Here is a 13,881-nt window from a genome sequence, read left to right as displayed (position 1 = left end):
GATGTGGAACTGACGAAGCTGTTATTAATGTACAAAACTATATATGCAAAATGTTGGATAAAGGTCACAATGGCGTAGTAGGCATCTTCTTTGATTTATCTAAAGCTTTTGATATGATTGATCACAACATTTTATTAAAGAAGCTGGAATTTTATGGCATTCGCGGTAGTGTACTACGGCTTTTCAAATCTTATCTGGTGAATCGAAAACAATTTGTGCAAATGGGGGACAGTAAAAGCCAACTGGCTTCTATTGAACATGGTGTACCGCAAGGCAGTGTACTAGGCCCGTTGCTGTTTTTAATCTATGTTAATGACCTATGCAATTTGGAGCTAAAAGGACGGCTATTTATGTATGCGGATGACATATGTCTTTTTTATCCGTACAAGTCCACGACCGTGGTTAAAACTTATATGGAACGAGATTCTGCATTAATTTTTGAGTATATGCGACTGAACAAATTGTTTATAAATAGAAAGAAAACTAAATTAATCAGATTTAAACCATACCCTGGCCATAATATGGACTTTAGCATCACTGTGGATGGAGAAACTATAAACGAAGTGAATGTTGTCAAATATTTGGGCATATATATGCAGTCAAACCTTAACTGGAATCATCACATAAATCAGCTAAAGTTGAAAATATCTCCAGCACTTGGATTGTTGTATAAGTTCAAATACAAGTTTGACAAAAGAACCAAATATCTAATTTATCAAACATTAATACAGAGCCATCTTAACTATTTGGCTGTGGTCTATGCATACAGGAACACAGGCGAGTTAAAATCATTGCAAAGGCTTCAAAACAAAGCTCTGAAAACTGTTGCAAACTTACCATTACTTTATCCCACCGTTTCATTATACGACAATGTTTTTCCAACTATTTTGCCAATTCATGGAATTTATAAGTTGCAGCTTCTTCTGTACGTATATAAATGCATTCACCACATAGGGCACCACACAATTGAATTTAATCTAAACCAAGTTTCATTCAACACCCGCAACAATCAACAGCTGAGAGTAGCATTGTGCCGCACAGAGACCACAAAACAGAGAGTAGAATATTCTGGCAGTCATGAGTTTAATGATATACCGAGCGATATAAAGTCTAACCCAATTTCAATTTTTAAAAGATTGCTAAGGAATTACCTTAAAACACAAACTGAAACACTTTTGTAAATTAAATTAATTTTCTTCTAATAAGATCATTAACCTTTAACATCGTTTAATTTATTACTGATCAAACATTGTATTAAAATAATTGAATTTTGTTATTTTGCCAACTAGCCTCTATTATGCCTAATGGCGCTGAGGCGTTTATAAAAACTAATTGTAAGTTTTATAACGTATAAGTAAAAAATAAAAAAAAAAAAAAAAAAAAAAAAAAAAAATTTATTAGATGTGAAATTTTATTTTCCAACACTCCCATATCCCCATACACGAATTTACACTATGACTGGCGCCTAAAACTATGCTACAATTTAGCAACTCAGCAACACATTACAAATCATTGTAATTTAACATCATACAGTGGCGATGGCAACAAAACCAGCGTCATCAAATCAACTCATTCAAGTGCAAGTTGGTCCAGGGAACATGGGCAACTGCTTTGAATCCAATAACACTCCTCCTCTCCTCCTATGCCATCTCCTTTTTCCGGCTAAACCTCTTTGCATTTCTCATTCATTAAAACCACCCGAGTGCTGCCAACATTTTGCGAGGCACTATACAACATCTCATAAATATGCGTTGTGTCAGCCTTAGAGCTTTGTGTCTGCTCATGCAACAATTTAACCGCTTCCAAATAGGCATCATATTTTGATGCATTTTCAAAATCCTCTTTAAACGACTCATACAACTGCTGTATCTCGGCCAGTTGACGCGAGCCATTCTTCTCCTCGAACAACGTCAGCGGAGCCTTGGGCAACATGGCGGCCCATTGCTGGTGTACATGGTCGGCAAATTCCACATTACTAAACAGGAAGGCCACTATGAGATCTAAGCCCTTTGCTTTGAGTTTCTCGAATATGCCCACCAAATCCTGTTGGGAATTTTCTGTATTTTGAAATTCTTCAAAATCCATAGCCAAATTATTTTGCAAATAATCATAGAGCCGCTGACGTTTGCTATAGAAATCGGTGGTATTCAATAGCATATCGATTTCCTGCAGCACTTTCTCCAAGGCCTCATTGTGTTTAACAGCCAGTTTGCCACCTTCGACCTCTTCGCCCTCCTCCTTGGCCTCCAAGACCTCTTGCAGCAATTTGCGTATGACCCACAAGTAATCATTGATTAATTCTGCCCCGGTGTTATTGACTTTGCTATAGAGCTGCTGGCCAAAATCCTTGACACTTATGGAGATGGTGTGATTATCCTTAAGGCCCAATTTTTGCAAAATCTCAGCCACATTTTGTTCATTGATGGGAGCCAATTTGATATCTTCTGAGTACAGATGATGATGTTTCTGCTCCTCTTGCCTTTCCTGCGAACTACTCATATTAAATTGCTGGCATAGATAGTAATAGCGCAGATTATGCATTTCCTCGAAACTTTCCTCCTGCAGCACATAGAGCTTATCCTTGAGCTTCTTGAGGAAGTGAACATTGCGTAGACCATAAAGGTTTTCACGATTGCCATTCTGTTGTTCGCTCATATCAAACCATTGTTTGAGAAAAACCACTTTGGTCTCCAACTTCTTGGATTTCAAGGCCAAATCTAAGGCTTCGTCAAATATGCCGTTAACATAGGCAGGCCTTTGTATGTTCTTGAGATATTTATTAAGCACCTCCAAAGCGGAATTTTTCATAACCGCACTCATTTCCTGCAGAAAATCTTTTTGGAAATCTTTCGAAACCAAAGGGGTATCCAGAGACAGACATAACTGGAAGATATTTAAAATTTCTTAAATAAAATTTTTTTATTTTTTATTATTTGAGTGAACTAACTTTTAAGTTGATGGCCACCATCAACGTTAGTGTTAGGAAATTTTTCATTATTTTTTAATTTTTCTTTTCTCACTAAATTTCAAAGTTTAAACCTTTATCTGTAAATGTTCTTCTCAATACTGAACTGAACATTCTATTTATTGCTGGCGTTGAGTAGTAAAAGACTCACATTCTTGGGATCAGCAAGGGTTATCACTTGCCAATGTCTTTGGTTGGGTTACAATCAGGGATGGTAAAAATATTTTCAATGAGGGGAGTATGATAATTAAGGGAAAATAAAAAGTTTATTGGCTAAGTTGGTGTCTTGGTGCCAATTGCCCATGAACATTCCATTAAGGAACAGGAACAAACTTCTCATATATCAATGAGTGATGATGGTTTTAGAGACGTGATTCTCTCACGGCACTTAGTCACGGGGTGATGGTCGTGGACAGACGTCACGTCGGTGCATTCGCGGGCTCAGCGGCTCTTATGTCTGAAAGACAAAGGCGAGGTGCTGACTATGTTGGTTTCGGAGACGTGATTCTCTCACGGCACGGATACGGTACTAAGTCGGGAGGTATTGGTCGTAGACAGACGGCACGCGGTTGTATTTGCGGACTAAGCGGCCCATATGTCTGGAGAACAAGGCGAAGTGCTAGCTATGTTGGTGATGGTCGTAAGCAGACTGCACTTGGGTGTATTCGCGGGCACAACGGCTCTTATGTCTGAAGGACAAAGGCGAGGTGCTGACTATGTTGCTTTCGGAGACGTGATTCACTCACGGCGTGGAAACGGCGCTAACTCACGGGGTGATGGTAGTGTACAGACGACACGTGGGTGTATTCGCGGGCTCAGCAGCTCTTATGTCTGAAGGACAAAAGCAAGGTGCTGACTATGTTGCTTTCGGAGACGTGATTCTCTCACGGCACGGATACGGCACAAAGTCACGGAGTGATGGTCATGGGCAGACCGCACGTGGGTGTATTCGCGGGCTTAGCGGCTCATATGTCTGGAGGACAAGGGCAAGGTGATGGCTATGTTGGTTTTGGAGACTTGATTCACTCACAGCACGGATACGGTGCTAAGTCACGGGGTGATGATCGTAGGTAGACGGCACGTGGGTATATTCGCGGGCTCAGCGGCTCATATATCGGAGGACAAAGGCGAGGTGCTGGCTATGTTGGTTTTAGAGACGTGATTCACTCACGGCGAGGGCATGACACTAAATCACCAAGATGCGGTCACTAAATCACGGTGTTGTGGTCGTTGGAGGAAGGTGCTATCATGAATTCTCCGTCTTATAGGCTCCCATGTTAGAGGTACAAGGGCGAAGAGCTACCTTGGTTCACCACCGAGACATGATTCACTCACGGCAGGACTACGGCTCTAATTCACGGGGTTGTTTTCGTTGGAGGATGGGGCTGTCGCGGTCTATCGTGCTCAGAGGCTATGGTAACCACCGAGACGTGATTCACTCACGGCGGCTGGAGCTAGGCACTAAATCACGGGTCTCAGAGACTTCTATGTCAGAGAGACAAGGGCGAAAGGCCAGAGACTTCTATGACCTCACGGGGTGGTGGTCATAGGGCTGGGGCTCAGAGACTTTTATGTCAGAGAGACAAGGGCGAAAGGCTGGCTTTGCCAACCACCGATATGAGATTCTTTAATGGCTGGAGTACGGCACTAAATCACGGTATTGTGGTTGTTGGAGGAAGGTGCTATCATGAATTCTCGGTCTTATAGGCTCCCATGTTAGAGGTACAAGGGCGAAGAGCTATCTAGGTTCACCACCGAGACGTGATTTACTCACGACAGAACTACGGCTCTAAATCACGGGGTTGTTGTCGTTGGAGGATGGGGCTGTCGCGGACTCTCGGTCTCAGAGGCTTCTATGTCAGGGAGGTAAGGGTGAAGGGCTGTCTAAGTTTACCACCGAAACCTGATTTTCTCACGACAGGAGTAGGGCACTAAATCACGGAATTGTGATCGTAGGCAATTGGTGCGGTCGGGGATTCTCGGGCATAGCGGATCCTATGTCAGGGGGGCAAGAACGAAGGACTGGCTACGTTGATCACTGTGACGTGATAACGGGGTTGTTGTCGTTGGAGGATGTCGCTGTCACGGACTCTCGGTCTCAGAGGCTGCTATGTCAGAGAGACAAGGGCAAAGGACACGGAGACATGATTCTCTCACGGCAGAAGCACGGCAGTAAATTAAGGGGTTGTGGTCGTTGCAGAATGGTGCTGTCATGAATTCTCGGTCTTTTAGGCTCTTATGTTAGAGGGACAAAGGCCAGGAGTTACCTATGTTAACCACCGAGACGTGATTTACTTACGGGAGGATTACGGCTCTAATTCACGAGGTTGTTGTGGTTGGAGGATGGTGCTATCGCGGGCTTTCGGGCTCGGAGGCTTCTATGTCAGAGAGTCAAGGGCTGGCTATGTTAAACACCGAGATGAGATTCTCCCACGGCAGGAGTGCGGCTCTAAATCACGGGGTGTCGGTCATAGGCAGATGTCTCGGCTTCTAGGGCTTAGCGGCTGCTATGTCAGAGGGACAATTGTGAAGTGCTGGGCATGCGGATCGCCGACACGTAATTCACTCACGGCGTGCACACGGTACTAAATCACCGGGATGCGAACAAAGGTAGATGGCGTTATTGTCGATTCTCGGGCTTAGCGGCTCCTTTATCGGAGAGACAAGGGCGAAGGGATGGCAATGTTAACCACCGAGACGTGATTCACTCACGGCGGCTGGAGCTAGGCACTAAATCACGGGGTTGTGGTAATTGGAGGATGGTGCCGTCATGAATTCTCGGACTTATAGGCTCCCATGTTAGAGAGACAAGGGCGAAGAGCTACCTATGTTAATCATCGAGACGAGTTTCACTCACGGCAGGGGTATGGTATTTAATTACGGGGTTTCAGTCATAGACAGATTGCGCGGCTTCTCGGGCTCAGCGGCTGCTATGTCAGAGGGACACGGGTGAGGTGCTGGGCATGCGGATCGCCGACACGTGATTTACCCACGGCGTGCACACGGCACTATATCACCGGGATGCGGTCATAGCCAGATGGCGTTGTTGTGGATAGTTATGTTAGGTTCTCCCATATATTTCCGCAATTCGGCCCAGATCGATTCAGGTTTAGATATTGCTGCCATATACACTGATCCCTCGATTTAAGGTTTTTTTTTTGCCCATAAAAGGCGCATTTATTGTCCGATTTCGCCGAAATTTGGAACAGTGAATTGCGTTTGGGGCCTTCGACATCCTTTTTTAATTTAGCTCAGATCGGTTCAGATTTGGATATAACTGCCATATAGACCGATATCTGGATTTAAGGCCTTGGGCCCATAAAAGGCGCATTTATTATCCGTTTTTACTGAAATTTGGGACAGTGAAGTGTGTTAAGCCCTTCAACATTCTTCTTTAATTTGGGCCAGATGGAGCCAGATTTGGATATAGCTGCCATATATACCGATATCTGGATTTAAGGCCTTGGGCCCATAAAAGGCGTATTTACGGTCCGATTTCGCCGAAATTTGGGACAGTGAAGTGTGTTAAGCCCTTCAACATTCTTCTTCAATTTGGCTCAGATCGGTCCAGATTTGGATATAGCTGTCACATAGACCGGTCTTTCGATTTAAGGTTTTGGGGCCATAAAAGGCGCATTTATTGTTCGATTTCGCCGAAATTTCGGACAGTGACTTTTGTTAGGCTCTTCGACATCCGTATCGTATATGATTCAGATTGGTCTACATTTAGCTTTAGCTACCAGAAAGACCCAAGGTGATGGCTATCCAAAGTTCGGCCCGGCCGAACTTAATGCCTTTTTACTTTTTTACTAGTTTTTTCGATTCTATTCCATTGTGTTTCGCTGTAGGCCCTAGCTGAGCGTCATGTATGGTAGAGGCTTGTCGTGACCTGCAAATAGTGTCTAGGACATTTGGGAGCTGCTGTAAGATTGATTTAAATTTTATGGAATTTTTGTTTTTAGAGAAAATTTTGTGGAAATTTTGTCTTTAGAGAAAATTTCAAGAAAATTTTGTCTTAAGAGGAAATTTCATAGAAATTTTGTTTTATTGAAAATTGTATCTCTACAGAAAATGTCCTGGAATTTTGATCTTTAGAGATAATTTCATGGAAATTTTGTCTTTAGAGAAAATTGTATAGAAATTTTGTCTTTGGAGAAAATTTTATGAAAATTTTGTCTTAAGAGAAAATTTGTTAAAGTTATGTCTTGGAGGAAAAGTAATGGAAATTTGCCTTTAGAGAAAATTTTATGGAAATTTTGTCTTAAGAGAAAATTTCAAGGATATTTTGTCCTAATAGAAAATTTCAAGGATATTTTGTCTTAAGAGAAAATTTTATGGAAATTTTGTCTTTAGAGAAAATTTTATGGAAATTTTGTCTTTGGAGAAAATTTTATGAAAATTTTGTCTTTGGAGAAAATTTTATGAAAATTTTGTCCTTGGAGGAATTTTTATTGAAATTTTGTCTTAAGGGAAAATTTGTTAAAATTATGTATTGGATGAAAATTCATGGAGAAAATTTCAAGGATATTTTGTCCTAATAGAAAATTTCAAGGATATTTTGTCTTAAGAGAAAATTTTATGGAAATTTTGTCTTTAGAGAAAATTTTATGGAAATTTTGTCTTTAGAGAAAATTTTATGGAAATTTTGTCTTTGGAAAAAATTTTGTCTTTGGAGAAAATTTTATGAAAATTTTGTCTTTGGAGAAAATTTTATGGAAATTTTGTCTTTTGAGAAAATTTTACGAAAATTTTGTCTTTAGAGAAAATTTCATAGAAATTTTTTTCCTTAGAGGGAATTTTATGGAAATTTTGTCTTTAGAGAAAATTTCAAGGATATTTTGTCTTAAGAGAAAATTTTTTAAATTATGGAGGAGAGAAATTCATGGAAATTTTGTCTTTGGAGAAAATTTCATAGAAATTTTTTCCTTAGAGGGAATTTTATGAAAATTTTGTCTTTGGAGAAAATTTTACGAACATTTCGTCTTTGGAGAAAATTTTATGAAAATTTTGTCTTTGGAGAAAATTTTATTAAAATTTTGTCTTAAGAGAAAACTTGTTAAAATTATGTCTTGGATGAAAATTCATGAAAATTTTGTCTTTAGAGAAAATTTCAAGAAAATTTTGTCTTAAGAGGAAATTTCATAGAAATTTTGTTTTATTGAAAATTGTATTTCTACAGAAAATGTCGTGGAATTTTGATCTTTAGAGATAATTTCATGGAAATTTTGTCTTTAGAGAAAATTGTATAGAAATTTTGTCTTTGGAGAAAATTTTATGAAAATTTTGTCTTAAGAGAAAATTTGTTAAAGTTATGTCTTGGAGGAAAAGTAATGGAAATTTGCCTTTAGAGAAAATTTTATGGAAATTTTGTCTTAAGAGAAAATTTCAAGGATATTTTGTCCTAATAGAAAATTTCAAGGATATTTTGTCTTAAGAGAAAATTTTATGGAAATTTTGTCTTTAGAGAAAATTTTATGGAAATTTTGTCTTTGGAGAAAATTTTATGAAAATTTTGTCTTTGGAGAAAATTTTATGAAAATTTTGTCCTTGGAGGAAATTTTATTGAAATTTTGTCTTAAGGGAAAATTTGTTAAAATTAAGTATTGGATGAAAATTCATGGAGAAAATTTCAAGGATATTTTGTCCTAATAGAAAATTTCAAGGATATTTTGTCTTAAGAGAAAATTTTATGGAAATTTTGTCTTTAGAGAAAATTTTATGGAAATTTTGTCTTTGGAAAAATTTTTGTCTTTGGAGAAAATTTTATGAAAATTTTGTCTTTGGAGAAAATTTTATGGAAATTTTGTCTTTTGAGAAAATTTTACGAAAATTTTGTCTTTAGAGAAAATTTCATAGAAATTTTTTTCCTTAGAGGGAATTTTATGGAAATTTTGTCTTTAGAGAAAATTTCAAGGATATTTTGTCTTAAGAGAAAATTTTTTAAATTATGGAGGAGAGAAATTCATGGAAATTTTGTCTTTGGAGAAAATTTCATAGAAATTTTTTCCTTAGAGGGAATTTTATGAAAATTTTGTCTTTGGAGAAAATTTTACGAACATTTCGTCTTTGGAGAAAATTTTATGAAAATTTTGTCTTTGGAGAAAATTTTATTAAAATTTTGTCTTAAGAGAAAACTTGTTAAAATTATGTCTTGGATGAAAATTCATGAAAATTTTGTCTTTAGAGAAAATTTTATGGAAATTTTGTTTTAAGAGAAAATTTCAAGGATATTTTGTCTTAAGAGAAAATTTTAAGGATATATTGTCTTAAAAGAAAATTTTATGGAAATTTTGTCTTTTTCTTTTACTTTAGAGAAATTTTCATAGAAATTTTTTCCTTAGAGGGAATTTTATGAAAATTTTATCTTTAGAGAAAATTTCAAGGATATTTTGTCCTAAGAGAAAATTTGTTAAATTATGGAGGAGGGAAATTCATGGAAATTTTTTTTTTAGAGAAAATTTTATGGAAATTTTGTCTTTGGAAAAAATTTCATGAAAATTTCTTCTTTAGAAAAAATTTATTGGAAATTCCTACTTTAAAGAAAATTTCATAGATTTTTTTCCTTAGAGGAAATTTTATGGAAATTTTGTCTTTAGAGAAAATTTCAAGGATATTTTGTCCTAAGACAAAATTTGTTAAAATTATGTCTTGGAGGAAAATTCATGGAAATATTGTTTTTAGAGAAAATTTCATGAAAATTCCTACTTTAGAGAAAATTTCATGAAAATTTCTACTTTAGAGAAAATTTCATAGAAATTTTGTCCTTAGAGGGAATTTTATGGAAATTTTTTCCTTAGAGGAAATTTTATGGAAATTTTGTCTTTTGAAAAAATTTTACGAAAATTTTGTCTTTGGAGAAAATTTTATAGAAATTTTTGTCCTTAGAGGGAATTTTATGGAAATTTTGTCTTTAAGACAAGGATATTTTGTCTTAAGAGAAAATTTGTTAAATTATGGAGGAGAGAAATTCATGGAAATTTTGTCTTTGGAGAAAATTTTATGAAATTTGTATCTTTGGAGAAAATTTCATGAAAATTTCTACTTTAGAGAAAATTTCATAGAATTTTTTTTCCTTAGAGGGAATTTTATGGAAATTTTGTCTTTAGAGAAAATTTCAAGAATATTTTGTCTTAAGAAAAAATGTCAAGGATATTTTGTCTTAAGAGAAAATTTGGTAAAATTATATCTTGGAGGAAAATTCATGGATTTTTGGGGAATTTTGTCTAAGGAGAATATGTTATGAAAATTCTGTCTTCATAGAAAATTTTGTCTTTAGAGAAAATTGCATAAAAATTTCTACTTTAGAGAAAATTTCATGAAAATTTCTACTTTAGAGAAAATTTTATGAAAATTTCTACTTTAGAGAAAATTTCATAGAAATTTTGTCCTTAGAGGGAATTTTATGGAAATTTTGTCTTAAGAGAAAATTTCAAGAATATTTTGTCGTAAGAGAAAATTTTATGGAAATTGTGTCTTTTGAGAAAATTTTGTCTTTAGAGAAAATTTCATAGAAATTTTTTTCATTAGAGGGGATTTTATGGAAATTTTGTCTTTAGAGAAAATTTCAAGGATATTTTGTCTTAAGAGAAAATTTGTTAAATTATGGAGGAGAGATATTCATGAAAATTTTGTCTTTGGAGAAAATTTTATGAAATTTTTATCTTTTGAGAAAATTTTATGAAAATTTTGTCTTTGGAGAAAATTTATTGGAGATTTCTACTTTAGAGAAAATTTTATAGAAATTTTTTCCTTAGAGGGAATTTTATTGAAATTTTGTCTTTAGAGAAAATTTCAAGGATATTTTGTCTTAAGAAAAAATTTGTTAAATTATGGAGGAGAGAAATTCGTGAAAATTTTGTCTTTGGAGGAAATTTTATGAAAATTTTGCCTTTGAAGAAAATTTTATTGAAATTTTGTCTTTGGAGAAAATTTAATGAAATTTTCTACTTTAGAGAAAATTTCATAGAATTTTTTTTCCTTAGAGGGAATTTTATGGAAATTATATTTTGTCTTAAGAGAAAATTTGTTAAAATTATGTCTTGGAGGAAAATTCATGAAAATTTTGTTTTTAGAGGAAATTTTATGAAAATTTTGCCTTCGAAGAAAATTTTATTGAAATTTTGTCTTTAAAGAAAATATCATGAAAATTCCATAGAAATTCTGTCCTTAGAGAGAATTTTATGGAAATTTTGTCTTTTGAAAAAATTTCAAGGATATTTGTTCTTAAGAGAAAATTTACTAGAATTATGTCTTGGATAAAAATTCATGGAAATTTTGTCTTTAAAGAAAATTTCTTGGAAATTTTGTCTAAGGAGAATATGTTATGAAAATTTTGTCTTCATAGAAAATTTTGTGAATATACTGTCTTTAGAGAAAATTTCATGAAAATTTCTTCTTTAGAGAAAATTTCACTGAAATTTTTTACTTTAGTGAAAATTTCATGAAAATTTCTACTTTAGAGAAAATTTCATAGAAATTTTGTCCTTTGAGGGAATTTTATGGAAATTTTGTCTTAAGAGAAAATTTCAAGGATATTTTGTCTTAAAAGGAAAATTTATGGAAATTTTGTCTTTGAGAAAATTTTACGAAAATTTTGTCTTTAGAGAAAATTTCATCGAAATTTTTTCCTTAAAGGGAATTTTATGGAAATTTTGTCTTTAGAGAAAATTTCAAGGATATTTTGTCTTAAGAGAAAATTTGTTAAATTATGGAGGAGGGAAATTCATCGAAATTTTATCTTTGGATAAAATTTTATGGAAATATTGTCTTTGGAGAAAATTTCATGAAAATTTTGTCTTTAGAGAAAATTTCATGAAAATTTCTACTTTAGAGAAAATTTCATAGAAATTTTTTTCCTTAGAGAGAATTTTATAGAAATTTTGTCTTTAGAGAAAATTTCAACGATATTTTGTCCTAAGAGAAACTTTGTTAAAATTATGTCTTGGAGGAAAATTCATGGAAATTTTGTATTTAGAGAAAATTTTATGAAAATTTTGCCTTTGAAGAAAATTTGTTGAAATTTTGTCTTTGGAGAAAATATCATCAAAATTTCATAGAATTTTTGTCCTTAGAGAGAATTTTATGGAAATTTTGTCTTTGGAGAAAATTTTATGAAAATTTTGTCTTTGGAGAAAATTTTATGAAAATTTTTTCTTTGGAGAAAATTTTATTGAAATTTTGTCTTAAGAGAAAACTTGTTAAAATTATGTCTTGGAGGAAAAATTATGAAAATTTTGTCTTTAGAGAAAATTTTATGGAAATTTTGTCTTTGGAGAAAATTTTATGAAAATATTGTCTTTGGAGAAAATTTTATGAAAATTTTGTCTTTGGAGAAAATTTCATGAAAATTTCTACTTTAGAGAAATTTTTTTGGAAGTTTCTACTTTAGAGAAATTTTTTTTTCCTTAGAGGGAATTGTATGGAAATTTTGTCTTTAGAGAAAATTTCAAAGATATTTTGTCTTAAGAGAAAATTTTTTAAATTATGGAGGAGGGTAATTCATCGAAATTTTATCTTTGGATAAAATTTTATGAAAATTTTGTCTTTGGAGAAAATTTCATGAAAATTTTGTCTTTAGAGAAAATTTCATAGAATTTTTTTTTCCTTAGAGGGAATTTTATGGAAATTTTGTCTTTAGAGAAAATTTCAGGGATATTTTGTCTTGAGAGAAAATTTCATGAAAATTGCTACTTTAGAGAAAATTTCATAGAAATTTTGTCTTTAGATGGAATTTTATGGAAATTCTATCTTTAGAGAAAAATTTCATGGAAATTTAGTCTTTGAAGGAAATTTTGTCTTTAAGGACAATGTCATGGAAATTTTGTCTTCAGAGAAAATTTTATGGAAATTTTGTCATTAGAGAACGTGTCATGGGAATTTGATTATTAGAGAAAAATTCATTAATTTTTTTATTTGGTTTTTTTTTGTTGCTTTGTCCCAATCAAATTGTCTGTCCTCTGGTCTGTTGTCTTCAACAAAATTTACTTACATTTGCTTTTAAATGAAATTTAATTTTTCCTAACAAAGTGCTCATTAATTGCAATTACAAAAGATAATAATCGTAGACTTCATGTGGCAGAGCTTTGAAAGAATTAATTCAATTAATATTCTCTAGTTTAATCTACTGTGAAATGTAATAAGGTGCACAATTTCATAATTTATAATTAATGAAAATCAAACAATGGCTTTTAGGCAGCTCTCCTACTCCTTCTGCTCCCTCCCCTCCCCTTTACCATGCCCATTTAACAATGACTACACACTTGAAAGAACTTGCAAGGATATTTTGCTGCTTTGTTGGACAATTATTAAATTATTCCATTATTCCAATAAATTTTGCTGAAGAATAATTTCCTTGCTAAAGATTTGCTAGCCGAAATGTTTTCATTTGTGGCTGCAAAAATGCCAATAACAGCAAATGTCAAAAACTTTTCCCAACAGACCAAAAGCAAAGGCTCATGCGAAAGCAATAACAGCTTTTTCTGACCATGGCCAAAATGAAGTCTTCTTGTTAACTTAATTTCATATTCGAATGCATGGAGAGCTAGTTGCTGCAAAACATTGCTGTTGTAGTTGATTTCGTACTGTTTTGTTGTTGCTGTAGTTGAAGCTACAGCTGATATGGCTTTTGTTGTTGCTGTTGCAGGTTATGTCGATTTTCAAAATCAAAGTTCATAGTTGTTGCCGATGTTCGTTCTGTCAGTTCGTTTTGGAAATGGTATTTGTTGTTGCTGTTGTTGTTGTTGTTATTATTGTATCAAAAGAGTAAAACTCAACCACACACACAATGCAGTCATGCATGACCTATAAAGCTACCATTTTACTGCGTATACAAACAAGAGCCTACACACACACACACCCACAATCAGATACATTGAGAGACAGAAACACAAGGTTGGTGAAATGTATTTGCATGTAGC

The 13,881-nt window shown here is 34.2% G+C and overlaps 2 protein-coding genes across 2 annotated transcripts in view; one reads left to right on the top strand and one right to left on the bottom strand.

Moving 5' to 3' along the window:
- LOC106085066 (lachesin) overlaps positions 1-13,881 on the top strand; it is a 515,032-nt gene that overhangs the window by 254,055 nt on the left and 247,096 nt on the right. The window lies entirely within an intron of this gene.
- LOC106094113 (uncharacterized) lies at positions 1,391-3,066 on the bottom strand. Its single transcript, XM_013261298.2, has 2 exons — positions 2,948-3,066; positions 1,391-2,883 (listed from the first exon to the last, which is right to left on the bottom strand). The coding sequence occupies exons 1-2, from the start codon at positions 2,993-2,995 to the stop codon at positions 1,663-1,665; spliced, it is 1,269 nt and encodes a 422-aa protein (XP_013116752.2). The 5' UTR covers positions 2,996-3,066; the 3' UTR covers positions 1,391-1,662.

Source organism: Stomoxys calcitrans, chromosome 3, assembly GCF_963082655.1.
Source record: "Stomoxys calcitrans chromosome 3, idStoCalc2.1, whole genome shotgun sequence".
NCBI lineage: Eukaryota > Metazoa > Arthropoda > Insecta > Diptera > Muscidae > Stomoxys > Stomoxys calcitrans.
Note: the sequence above shows the minus strand (reverse complement) of the source record. Positions and strands in the feature narration are given on the sequence as shown.

Excerpts from the sequence above, each read along its gene's own strand:
- LOC106094113 (XM_013261298.2), bottom strand. The coding sequence starts at position 2,995 with ATGAAAAATTTCCTAACACTAACGTTGATGGTGGCCATCAACTTAAAA. Across the intron at positions 2,884-2,947 it reads TGGTGGCCATCAACTTAAAA|TTATGTCTGTCTCTGGATAC; the intron begins GTTAGTTCACTC and ends AATATCTTCCAG.